The following is a 12,995-nucleotide window of genomic DNA, read 5'->3' as shown; positions in this document are numbered from 1 at the left end:
CCTGCTTTGTTCAAACTTCTGATGTTGTTTGAAATCATAACTTTTCCCCTCTCAGTGCCTTCCCTTTCTTACTCCCATGCTATACCCACTGCTGTTGTGCAACCTGCCTTTACTTTTCCTCCGCAACCCATCCCTGACTTCATTCAAATCAAGGTTTGTGCTGTGGCATTGCAAATCCTCCAATGTGAGCTGTGTGGCGACAATTCTTACATTTTCATTAAATAAAGAGGAAAAAGTTCATGTACCTAAAGGAAGTGTTGGCTGAGAAAAATATATATAATGATGCACCTTAATTTAAATTAGATCATATGTTTGAATGTTTAATTAAATGTGTAATTAAAATCCATTCTGCTATTATTGGATTTGTTAAGTTTAGTTCCAAGACCTCTCTTCCAGTATACTGGCAATTAGCTCTTTTGTTCCATTATTGAATAAATTTATAAAAAAAAATAATCCACTGGTTTATTTAGTTAATTAGTTTTGCATTTTCACATCCTTCCTACTGTTAGGATTATGTGCTACTGTACTACTCATAGTACTGTGATACTGATAGCATCCGGCAATATTCTCACAGTAATTAACATTGTTCACTATTTTCTTAAATTTATTTGGTGTCACCTCATCCACTATTCCTAATAACAAAACTGTGGAGTCCAACAGCAATTTATACTCTATGCTGTTGATATTTCTGAAGCAAACACACACACACACACACACACACACACACACACTTAGAATTTGTTGACTCCTTTTTTATAATAGTGACTGTTTGCTATGTGGTTTATAACCTATATCCTAGGGTGGTTGTGAGAATAAAACAGGGAGGGGGACAACCATGTATGCCACCTTAAGCTCTTTGGAGGAAAGGTGGAACGTAAATGAAATAATAAATACAATAAAACATTTCAGCTTTTATTAATGTGGTAAGCTTTGCAGTTGATGAGTTAGTCTGTCCACTCAGGATTCCCACAGAAAACAAAGGGGGCAGATAACAAAGAACATCATCAGAGCATTTCTGCTAAAGAAGTGGATGGTGGGTGGTACTTAACATAGGTTTTCAAGCAACACCTTACACCTAGCATGCTCTGGGTATAAGCTTTTGTGTGCATGCACACTTCTTCAGATACACTGAAACAGAAGTCACCAGACCCTAATATATAGTGGGAGGGTGGGGTGGGGTTTTTCCTCAGAAGGGTAGTAGGAGATGGGTGATTGACTCAAAGGTATGGTAAACCAGTTGACGACTGTTAACGACTGTAGTTAGTCCTACAGGAAAAAGCAAGGGATAGTATGCAGATGAACAAAAATAGCTTTAGCATATGTAATGAGACAAGAATCCAATATGTCTATTCAGACCAGATCTCTCCGTAGTTTTCAGGGTCTGGTAACTTCTGTTTTGGTGTATCTGAAGAAGCGTGCATGCACATGAAAGCTTATACCCAGAACAAACTTAGTTGGTCGCTAAAGTGATAGTGGACAATTTTTTAATTATTTCGACTGCGTCAGACCAACACGGCTACCTACCGGAACCTAGCATGCTGTGAGTGAATGCTGTACTACTAGAATGCAACCCAGAGGGTAGCAGGAAGGTTTTCCACTATTAGAAGGACTGGCAAATGGTCCCTAGTCTCCCTGCTCTTTGGTCAAATCTTTATTGACTGGCCACTGAGTAGCAGTGAGATCATTTTTTGGCACAAGCTTTGGCTGTACTTGGAAGCAGACTAATGAATCACACATTCAGAAGCCGAGAGAGTCCTCTAACCAAAACTAGATAATTAATGAATAAAGTAAACCCTGAGGGTCTTAACTTTTATAGGAACAAAGGTTTTCCTTCCACAACAAAAGCATTTAGATTCTTAGAGACCGCAATTCCCGTGCCTTGCCAATTAAGCAATGGACTTTTAAGGTTGGTATGCACTGGGAAAACTACTGAAAGAGCCTCTACGTAAGCCATTTGCAAAAGTGAGCATTTTCAATGGGGCCCTTTCCCCTTGACATTTCAGTGACAACTCAGCAGTTTCATGCATTTATTTCCTTGTATGATCCTTTAAATCTCCTTCTGAAAGGCATTAGTTACATTAAGGCAACATTATAAATGAGAATTCGCACACACAAAAGTCAGAATATTCAAAGTTATAGGTCCCAAAGTAATTCTAACTCAAGTTTATGCCACAGTATATCAAAGTGGAAATGATATTGTCATGTACAGAGATGGAAAAGATTGCACATGCATTTGTGGTCTAAGAGTTACAGTTACTGTGAAACACAGAGTTCACGTTTACTTTTCATCTAAACATTTTAATGCATCCAAATCAAGGGTGAATTAATAAATTTACTGAATGCAAAATCCCTATCTAGTGTTCATCTATTAAATTATTATATTGGGTATGTTATAAAGTCAGGCTTGACCGTCGCTGCCTGTCCAGACACCAGGTGGCTTGAATAGAGAATTCTAGCAAAAGAAGTACCTTATTCTTTGTTCTACCATAAGACGCCTGCTTCTTGGGAGGAAAGCAATGACAAACCTAGACAGCAACTTAAAAAGCAGAGACATCACCTTGCCGATAAAGGTCCGTATAGTTAAAGCTATGGTTTTCCCAGTAGTAATGTATAGAAGTGAGAGCTGGACCATAAAGAAGACTGATCGCCAAAGAATTGATGCTTTTGAATTATGGTGCTGGAGGAGACTCTTGAGAGTCCCATGGACTGCAAAAAGATCAAACTTATCCATCCTTAAAGAAATCAGCCCTGAGTGCTCACTGGAAGGACAGATCCTAAAGTTGAGGCTCCAGTACTTTGGCCACCTCATGAGAAGAGAAGACTCCCTGGAAAAGACCCTGATGTTGGGAAAGACTGAGGGCACAAGGAGAAGGGGATGACAGAGGATGAGATGGTTGGGCATTGTTCTCGAAGCGACTAGCATGATTTTGGCCAAACTGCGGGAGGCAGTGGAGGAAAGGGGTGCCTGGCGTGCTCTGGTCCATGGGGTCACGAAGAGTCGGACATGACTGAATGGCTGAACAACAACAAGCATAATTACACCGGCAGTGGAAACTATTTGCCAGATCCTTCCTGGTCTGCAGCACCACCCAGACCATCTTGGCTATAAAGATGTTCTGTATGTAATCAGCCCAGCTCTGTTGGCTCCCCAGACCACGGGCAGTGAGGGTCAGTTTAGGTGTGTGAGATAGTTTTGCCTTTAGTCTAATTATCCATGGAGGTGGCAGCTGCATAGTGTAGGAGAGGCAGGGAGTAGCTCGGGTCTGACTTTATGCCATTCCAAGTCTCATAGACCATCCTGCTTTCCATCCCTTCCTGCCTCAACATCATCTCTTCCTATCCTACAGAAAAGAAAAGAAAAATATCAAAAAGACTGTTGCATTTCACTTGTGAAAGGTATCACACATACTTCCTATTTTGGTTCAGTCCTGTCTTACAGAGGTAGCCTGAGTTTTTACACTAGCTAGAAAAGATGAATACTTACAGCACAATAACTTCCTCACTACTTCCTTCCCTACTCTTCTTCAATTCACCACTCCATACATAGGACATCTCTAATTCTAACAACTATCTTTATCCATCAGCGACCCTCTCATATTTGGAGAGCTACATTTACAAAAGCACTGTATGTCCCCAATCTCACATTTAGGGTAAGGGCTAGATTAGGCCTTTACCTATACCGGTAATTCAGTTCATTTGTAGTATGACCTCCCAAATTATAATTTGACCAGGGAGCCTGCAATGATTCATTTTTGCCAGAATGCACCACTTTGTTAGGGCCTGGATTTGCCATCTCCATGCACTTCAGGTGCTGTTTCAGAACTTAGATCACATTCTTCTCAATTGGCTCCTGAACGTCCGCTCTGCCTGGATGGTAGCCAAAGCAGCAAGAGGTAGCGTGGTTTATATCATTTCAGAAGGAATCCATTTCCTACGGTGTGCCATTATTTATATACATATGCATCTAACAGACTAGTCTTCTCTTGGGAAACTGCATGTATTGGATGGCTGGATATTTTCTAAATATTCTCTGTGCTTCCTGCCATCATTTCCAAAGAGGATACAATCTCCTTATGTGGACCTATACTGGAGATTTATTATCACAAATTTGTTAAGATTTCAGTGTACATATACATCTCTTTAAGAGGCCCACTGGTTCCAGCCTCAATTGTAGGCTACACAGCCCTGACCTAATATTGAAAGGATGGATGATGTCATAGTTCCAGCACATGCTTTGTGTACAGAAGTTAACAGTGACATCTCCAATTCCTAGCGTCTCCAGGCAAAGGAATGTCAGGTGGTAGAGCTGAGAAGCCAAGAGAAGAGCCATGGCTCAACTCTAGAGCATCTGTCTTGCCTGTAGAAGTTCAATCCCCAGGTAGAATTGGGAGAGAACCTTGCCTGAAATTCCAGAGAGCCACTGCCAATATGAGTTAGATGGACCCATGGTCCTACTCTGCCTAAGCCAGCTTCCTATGTTCCTATGTTCTAGTGCGGGTCCTAAGGAGCACATAAAAGTTGCCTCATTCCTTCTGGATGCTCTCCGCACTGGGAAATGAAACACCACATCTATCAATGAAGTGTTTTTTAAAGTTGGTGCTGGGGGGGGGGGGCAAAAGGAATGCAAGAGAATCCCATGGGCCAATATCACATGGGCCAATGGAATGATGCCTCCCCAGTGCAGCCATGCTCAATTCACACATCACATAAATCAGTACAGGTTACCTAGCATGATGGGCAGGGTTTTGGATTTGGGAGTTCTAGGCAGAGCTGCTCATTTTAGGAGCTCACTATGTGGACTTTTGCAAGTCCATGTCTCTCAGCTTCACTACCAAGGCCTTCTCATGGCCCAGTTGTTTCTGGCTTGATGCTCTTGGGAAAAGGATGCAGATGAAGATGGATCTTGCTGTGATCCTGCATAGATTTTTATTTTTTTTATTTTTACTTTACGGCATCAAGGTAAAGATAAGGAGCATAGGTAAAAAAAGGTAAATGACCCCTGGATGGTTAAGTCCAGTCAAAGGCGGTTGTGGCGCTCATCTCGCTTCAGGCTGAGGGATCCGGTGTTTGTTCGCAGACAGCTTTCCGGGTCATGTGGCCAGCATGGCTAAATCGCTTCTGCCGCAACAGAACGCATTGACAGAAGCCCAGAGCGCATGGAAACGCCGTTTATAAAGCACTTTCTGAGAAGTGATTTTCTAAAATGGAATTTAAAACAAGCTAATGTGAAAGAGTTGGGAGTAGGATAAAGTTTTGTGAGACTGAGAATTCTCTGGTATAAAAGCAGCAGGACGAGCTATGTGGGCAGTGCCCAGTGTTGCTGCATGAGGGTATTTTGTGGAGCACACTAAAGGCTAACACCACGGCTGATGTTATGGGTAAGGTTAGGGTGTCAACATTGATATTAGTTGGATTCCAGCAACACGACCTGTAATCACACAGTTTATCATGCGTTCACTAACAGCAACACTTTACTGGTGCACCTGTGTCAACACCGCTCAGAATGAGTCAAGTCACCCTTGGTACGAGTACGAATTACCTTTCACATCTAGTTTGTCAAGGAGGCATAGGTCACATCTGGCAGAGTTACTGAGTCACTGCTCTAGGAATCTGAAACCTCTGCTCCATCTACCGAATCCACTCCCCTCCTCTTGCAAAATTTTCTATTTTACCAATAAAAGGCTGTCAACCTTAAGATTTAAGCTTGAAGGGGCTATAATTATTTCCCTAGGGCTGTCGAGATTTCTGCAGCTTACACTTTCATTGTTCCCGCATGACTTTGTCATAATTTGCACACACATACACACACACCCTTTCTTTGGAGCTGGCACAAGTTTTCTTTTTCTTTTTTCCCATTATCACCCTGCTACAAATTGAAAACTGGAGTTCATGCAATAAATGTGAATTACATTTTAATACCAATTATCAATAACAGGAACAAGTTAGCTGGATGATTAATAAGGTGATTAAAGTGAGGTGTTTCACCGAAAAGCCACTCTGCTGTTTAGAAAGATAAAATGGTCTAATTTGTTTTCTAGTGAACCAGAATAGCACAAAGTCAGCATATTGTGTTTATATTTGTTTCTTGTGTTCTGCAGGACCAGAATGCTCCAGAAACTTCACGTCTATGAGTGGGGTGATCAAATCACCAGGATTCCCTGAGAAATATCCCAATAGCCTTGAATGCACTTATATTGTATTTGCACCAAAGATGTCAGAGATTATATTGGAATTTGAAAGCTTTGAACTGGAACCAGATTCGAATCCTCCAGCAGGAGTGTTCTGCCGCTATGACCGCTTAGAAATCTGGGATGGATTCCCTGAAGGTAAGATACGTATCTAAAATGAGTTGCCTGCCTCAGGGTTGTAATCCCACAGCATGCTATAGAAGGCATGTTGACTTCTAACATCTATCACATACCTAGCCACCCAAAACAGCTATCCCATATAGAGTTCCCACACCCTCCATCATATGGCATACCTTGTATCTTGATGTCATTATATTGAACATTTCCCTGTTCCCACCAGCAGTAGTCAGTGACACAGAACTGAAAAAACTCACAGCATGATGACATTATAACAGGAGGTCCATTGAACTACACATTATGGAGGGGGAAAGAAATTAACACAGAGCCACTATTTCCAGTGACAGCCCTGTGTTTTTGATAGCATGCTTTTTCTGCTCTAGAAATTGCCCTTGTGCCAAATGACACAAACACACACACACACACACACACCCCTTTGATTTCAGCAAAGTTGCAGTTGGTTCGTTTAAGGTAATCTCTTGCTGATGCAGGCTCTAGAGAATTAGTTTGTATGTTGTTAGCACTAATGGAGAGAGGATGTAAGGGTTTTTATGGCATTATCCCGTGGTTTGCTGCAGCTATTACAAGTTCAGTGGAGTTTAACGTTACGGTTCTCTTAGGTTGAGCACTTCCTCTTAGGATGTCCCTAAGCCAAGGGAGTCGTACATGCAGTGATGTGCAAGCAAACTGCCCTTGATAGCTTCTGCAAACTTTTTGTGTGCATGTGGCAATGAACAGCGGAAGAGAAATATATTTTGGTTGTCCCGTTCCCTAACTTGAAATAAAATGCCTGTGCAGAAAAAGTGACAGCAGAAACTGAAAATCATGAGGCACCCACTACAGGTCTTAGAGCTGTTCTAAGCATTGTCTACACCACAGAGCCTAGGGCTTGCCAATCAGAAGGTCGGTGGTTCGAATCCCTGCGACAGGGTGAGCTCCCGTTGCTCGGTCCCAGCTCCTGCCCACCTAGCATTTTGAAAGCACAAAGTGCAAGTAGATAAATAGGTACCGCTTTGGCAGGAAGGTAAACGGCATTTCCGTGTGCTGCTCTGGTTCGCCAGAAGCGGCTTAGTCATGCTGGCCACATGACCCGGAAGCTGTATGCTGGCTCCCTCGACCAGTAAAGCGAGATGAGCGCCACAACCCCAGAGTCATCCGTGAATGGACTTAACGGTCAGGGGTCCCTTTACCTTTACCTTTAAGCATTGCCTAGAATGAGGCAGCCAGCTGAGGCAGCATGCAAATTATTTGAGCAATGGAGTCAGGCAAGGCCTGGCCGGGGCAACTTGAACCCATGTTCACCATTCACATGCTGGCTGCATTCACATGCTCCCTTCCCCCCTCTCTTCACCATACCACCGGAGCTAGCAGTTTCACTTAGCACACTGCCTTGACTAGCCACAGCTGCTCTTTTTTACTGCTCTTTTTACTGCTCTTTTTACTGTATTTAACCTGTCCATTAGCCTTGAAATGTAATAATAGGGTTTTTTTGAAATAGCAAAAAGCTCTCTGGTGGAAATTCCAATTTCAGATGATATGTGGAGAAAAAGACCAATCAGCCAAATTATTTGAAATATTTTCAAAGAGATTAGTGTCAAAGTTATTACCGCTGAAGTAGTAATTTTCTGGTTCTAGAAAATGAATGAATTGGAATCATTATGAGCAAGTATTATAATCACCCCAATGTATCTTTGGATTAAAAGTGTGTTTTGTTTAAACTCTAGAAATCAGGATTGTGATATTTAAAACATATATTTCTATAACTACTTACTTAGCTGGCATCTCTCTCCCAGAAGGGGAGCACTCTGAAAATGTGCATGATTTAGCATGTGTAGGTATATGAAATGTCAGCTTGTAACATTAGTCATTATTTAATATTTTGTATTAAAAGAAATGAAGTGGAACACATTCTTCCTGTCAGAATGGTGCTGGTGGAGAAAGTGGGTGTTGTACACTGACAATAGGAGGTGGTTGCTGAAGGTTAAAGCAGTTGGGCAAGGCGTGGCTACTGTATTCCAGTTTTGTCACCAGGACTGTGTCAGGGGTTCTGGAAAATGGTCCAGCTCACAGAGAAAGGAGGCAGTGTGGACAATTGCTGGAGGGCTCAGCCTTACCCTGCAGAGTCAAGCTTCTGCTTTCAAGGGGTTAAGACAGGGCTGACCCAACCATTGGGAAGAGTAAAGCAACTGCCTAAGGGGGAAGATTTTGGAGCACAACAGCAGCCCTCACCTGTTCCTCTTGAATTTCCCTCATTCCCCTTTGTAGCCCCCCTAATCTATTCTGCTGGTGCCATCCCATCACCAGTGTTGAAGATTCAACTGCTGTTCCAACCAGCTTCTGTGCATGTATTTTGGGGGGGGGAGGGGGGGTGCTCAGGCAGCAAAATGTATTGGGATTGTGTGGGGGGGGAGTGGAGCTCAGTCAAGAAAATGTATGGGGATGGCTTTGGGATTAATTTCAGTATCAATGTGAGAAACAAAATTATAGGAGAAAACATTCCATCACATGCACCACAGAAAGGGGAATAGAATCATAGGGTCTTGGTCTTTGGTGGCTCTTCTTAATGGATCACATGGCCACTCCCTCAGATCCTAAAGCAGAGGCTTGAGTTTGAAAGGGGGGATATTTGTGGAGCAGCCATCCACCAGGGAGAAAGCCCTGAAAGAGAAGCCCCATTTTAACATCGGAGCAGACACAGGACACTTGGGCCTACATGTATCTACATTGCTGGCTCTGCATAACTCTCTCACTGCTGTGTTCCTAGCTCCCTGCTCCTGAAAGGAGAGGGATCTTGTATGTGTAGGGATCCTGAAGCTTTGTCGGGTTGACCACCTGCCACACTGGCTCTGGCTGATCCATGTCAAGTAGGGTGCTGGAATCCTGCAATCCTATACACACTTAGCTAGGAATAAACTCAGTAGTGGACAAATATAAGATTGCTCTGAAAATATTCCCGCTGCTTCACCTTTTGAACAGCATGGATGTTCTCTAAAGCCCTGCTCATAAAGGAGTTCTTTATATTATTCTATGGAGAGAAAGACTCCTCCTTACTCACATAAGGGCTTCCCTGCAGTATGGGGTGCTTTTTTGCTCTTGGAGGGAAATGGACAGCTTTTGCTAATGCAGAACTGCATGCTTGCATTGGTGCAATTAGTCCATATGACTAGGATTTAGAACATGTTGAACTCCCAACCTCCATCAACTTCAGTCAGTATAGCCTTGGTCAGGATAATAGCCATGTTCAAATATATAAAAGGATGTCATATGGAGGAGGGAGAAAGGTTGTTTTCTGCTGCTCCAGAGAAGCGGACACGGGGCAGTGGTTTCAAACTACAAGAAAGAAGATTCCACCTAAACATTAGGAAGAACTTCCTGACAGTAAGAGCTGTTCGACAGTGGAATTTGCTGCCAAGGAGTGTGGTGGAGTCTCCTTCTTTGGAGGTCTTTAAGCGGAGGCTTGACAGCCATCTGTCAGGAATGCTTTGATGGTGTTTCCTGCTTGGCAGGGGGTTGGGCTGGATGGCCCTTGTGGTCTCTTCCAACTCTATGATTCTATGATTCTATAATGGAAGTTGTAATACAACAACATCTACAGGGCACAGGAGTTCTCCACCCCTGCCATAAGAAAGTCTAAACTCCACTGATAAGTACCGGTATGTGTCTAATTGCCCGTTTAAGTCAGTGGAGCTTTAATCGCATTGCACTCTGCTTTTCACGTCCACTAAAGGTGGCTAGCTAACACATTCAATCAAAATGTTGAAAAATTGCAAACAGTCTGTTTTTATGCAGTGTAATTGTTCTTGACATGATTATAATATCTCAGATCAAATTAATAATAATGAACAAATGACATTTTCACTTTACATTTCCATACATGAAAGTTCGGAATCTCATAAACACACAGCTCCAGGACTGATGCTACCAGAATAGGACCAAACATCTCGAAATAAAATAATTTCTAGTAGCAGCTTCAAATGGGTCCCAGACACTCTATAATTCCAATTTAAACAGCTACAAGTAGATTTGTTGTGCTGGAATCCATTTGACCCTTCGCTCACAAATTACAAGGCAAGGAAAGATTAATAGGAGCCTTCAAGAAAGACTGACACATTCTAGCTAAGCAGGTAGTGATATAATCTCATGAATTATTGGTCAAGATGTTTTCTCCACAGTGAACCATTTAGTGTGGTCGCCTTTTGCACATTATTAAGTAATTTATTGTCATTCGCCAGTTTGAAAGCTTGAAATTGGAAGACAGAGGGGGGGGGTTTAAGAATGCCCTGTATTTATACAGGAAGACTAAAAAGCTCTATTTTATCCAGTTCAGGTCAGATCAATATTGCATTAACTCAGTAGGCAAAGTCTTACATGTTGTGTAAGAAAATTCAATACCCCTTTATATCATAGTCTGCAAAGCTTTCGGCTGCTGTATTTACACAGCTAGATAACGAACCCGCAGCCATGATATCTAGTGGCAGTATTCAGACAAATAAAATTTTAAATTACCATGTATGTTTGTAAGAAAGTATGAACCCATGAGTCACACTGAATCTTAAAAAGTGTGAGTCTGCTTTGAAACAAGTTCCCTTCTGTTTGCTATTTCAAAGGAAGCATCCTTGCAGGAAATAGGGTGGGGGTGAAGAGGGTGGTTCAGAATAAGTACCGGGGTATGGAATTATAGTGGCTTCGTTTCTTCTCCTCATTAAGGTCAATGGCTGCGGTGATCAAAGGGCCTAATGGAAAAGGAGCAAAGTCACAGATGTTTGCCCATTGGACAGACGGGTGGGGTGGGGGGAGAGACAATGAGAGGAAAAGGCCAGATGCTGACTAGTCAGATTCAAGATAAAACACACAAAACCTCAGAGTCCTTTTCATGGGAGATTAAAGAAGCGGGAGCCACAAATGAAGAGGCTTCCGTGGCTCCAGCAAAAGTTGCCAGACACTTGTCGTGCCTTGCGTCACAGTGCCATACGCCTCCCTAAATTACAAAGCAGCCTCCCTTCCTTGCTTCTCCAAACCTTTCTGTTATGTATGGGCATCGTATGACAAACATCATAGGTCCTAGTAAACTTAATGTAAAAGTAAACAAAAACAAAAACATGCAAAGTTTTTAATCTGTGATATTTTAATGTATTTTAATATTTGTTGGAAGCCGCCCAGAGTGGCCGGGGAGACCCAGCCAGATGGGCGGGGTACAAATAATGAATTATTATTATTATTATTATTATTATTATCAGTGAAGAGGCTATCGGTGAAAGTTCTGGACATGCCTTTTATTTCCTGGCCATAACAGACCAGTGTAACAGCAGCAGCAGTCTGCCTCAGTGCCATAGCTCAGTGCTTAGAAACTGTGGGCACACATGTGGGCACTGCCAAATTTTAAACAGAATATTAAGCATTTTTGAATCTCCTTATCACTCATGGTTAAACTGTTGGCTCTGTCTTTCTCTTCATCCTTTTCTTCATCGCTTCTTCGCATACACTAACAGCCACTAGATCTATTGCCTTTTCTAGCAGTTTTCTTATGGGGACTTTCCCTCTTCTGCTGTGGGGACAAGCAGCGGTTACTTGTGATCTCACCTTATTGCATGGAGAGTTTCATAACCATACCTACATACCCGGAGGGGGGGGGGGCTTTCTGTCTTACAGATAAAGAGTTACCATTAGTATGCAACAGAGAGGAATTGCATATACCGTATATACTTGAGTATAAGCCTAGTTTTTCAGCACATTTTTTGTGCTGAAAAAGCTGCCCTCGGCTTATACTCAAGTGAGGCAGGCGGTCCCAGCCTTCTCTGTATAACACAAGGGAACATTGCGCTGTGGGTTAAACCACAGAGTCCTAGGGCTTGCTGATCAGAAGAATGGCGGTTCGAAACCCCGCGACGGGGTGAGCTCCACAGCAGCAAAGGAGGAAGAGGAAGGAGCAGCCTAAAGGGCTGCTTTCGGGCTGCTCGTTCCTCCTCCTCTACCACAGCGGCAAAGGTGAACCGGCTTATACTTGAGTCAATAAGCTTTCCCGGGTTTTTGTAGGGAAATTAGGTGCCTCGGCTTATATTTGGGTCGACTTATACTCGGGTATATACGGTAGTAGCTTTATGCAAACTGGTGCTCTCCAGATATTTTGGACTGCTATTCCCATCAGGTCTGGCCAGCACAGCCAAAGATCATGCATGATGGGAGTTGCATCAGTAGAGTACCAGGCTGGAAAATTTGGCATAGAATAATGCTGTCTGTGCACCATACATTTAAAGCACACACTACTTCCTCAAAAGAATCCTGGGAACAATTGTTTGTTAAGAGTACTGAGAACTATACATCTGTGTGGAGGAGACTGCAGTTCACAGGATTCTCTGGGGCAAGCCATGTGTTTTGAATGTGTGGTGTGTTTAAATGCTGGCCACCCACTGTTTTCAGTGGTATCTGAAATTTGCAGGGAGCCCATGAAACTGAGAGAGAAGGGGAAGCAGAAACACTGGCTGAAGGAGGTGAGGCAGGGAGAGAAGGGTGGATGTGAGGGGACTATGAAAAGCACAACTGGAACAGCTTGTACAGAAGCTGTGGTAGGACTTGGGGACTTATGGGGAAAGCTACTGCAGGAGAAGAGGCAATGAGTGCTGATTTTGTTCTTGCGAACAGAGAAGCAAATGCCTGGGAAGGCACAGAATCTGTGCTTTTTGGCTCTCAGCC

The 12,995-nt window shown here is 42.8% G+C and overlaps 1 protein-coding gene across 3 annotated transcripts in view; it reads left to right on the top strand.

Annotated features, from left to right (window-relative positions):
* The window catches only part of NRP1 (neuropilin 1), a 125,872-nt gene that overhangs the window by 51,698 nt on the left and 61,179 nt on the right, over nucleotides 1–12,995 (top strand). For all 3 annotated transcript variants that reach the window (XM_033165423.1, XM_033165421.1, XM_033165420.1), the window contains exon 4: nucleotides 6,099–6,326. In XM_033165423.1, the coding sequence (XP_033021314.1) occupies nucleotides 6,099–6,326 (228 nt within the window). The remainder of the gene's footprint in view (nucleotides 1–6,098; nucleotides 6,327–12,995) is intronic.

Source organism: Lacerta agilis, chromosome 12 (genome assembly GCF_009819535.1).
Source record: "Lacerta agilis isolate rLacAgi1 chromosome 12, rLacAgi1.pri, whole genome shotgun sequence".
Classification (NCBI taxonomy): Eukaryota; Metazoa; Chordata; class Lepidosauria; order Squamata; family Lacertidae; genus Lacerta; species Lacerta agilis.
The sequence above is the reverse complement of the archived record's forward strand: the minus strand, read 5'-3'. Positions and strand labels throughout refer to the sequence as shown.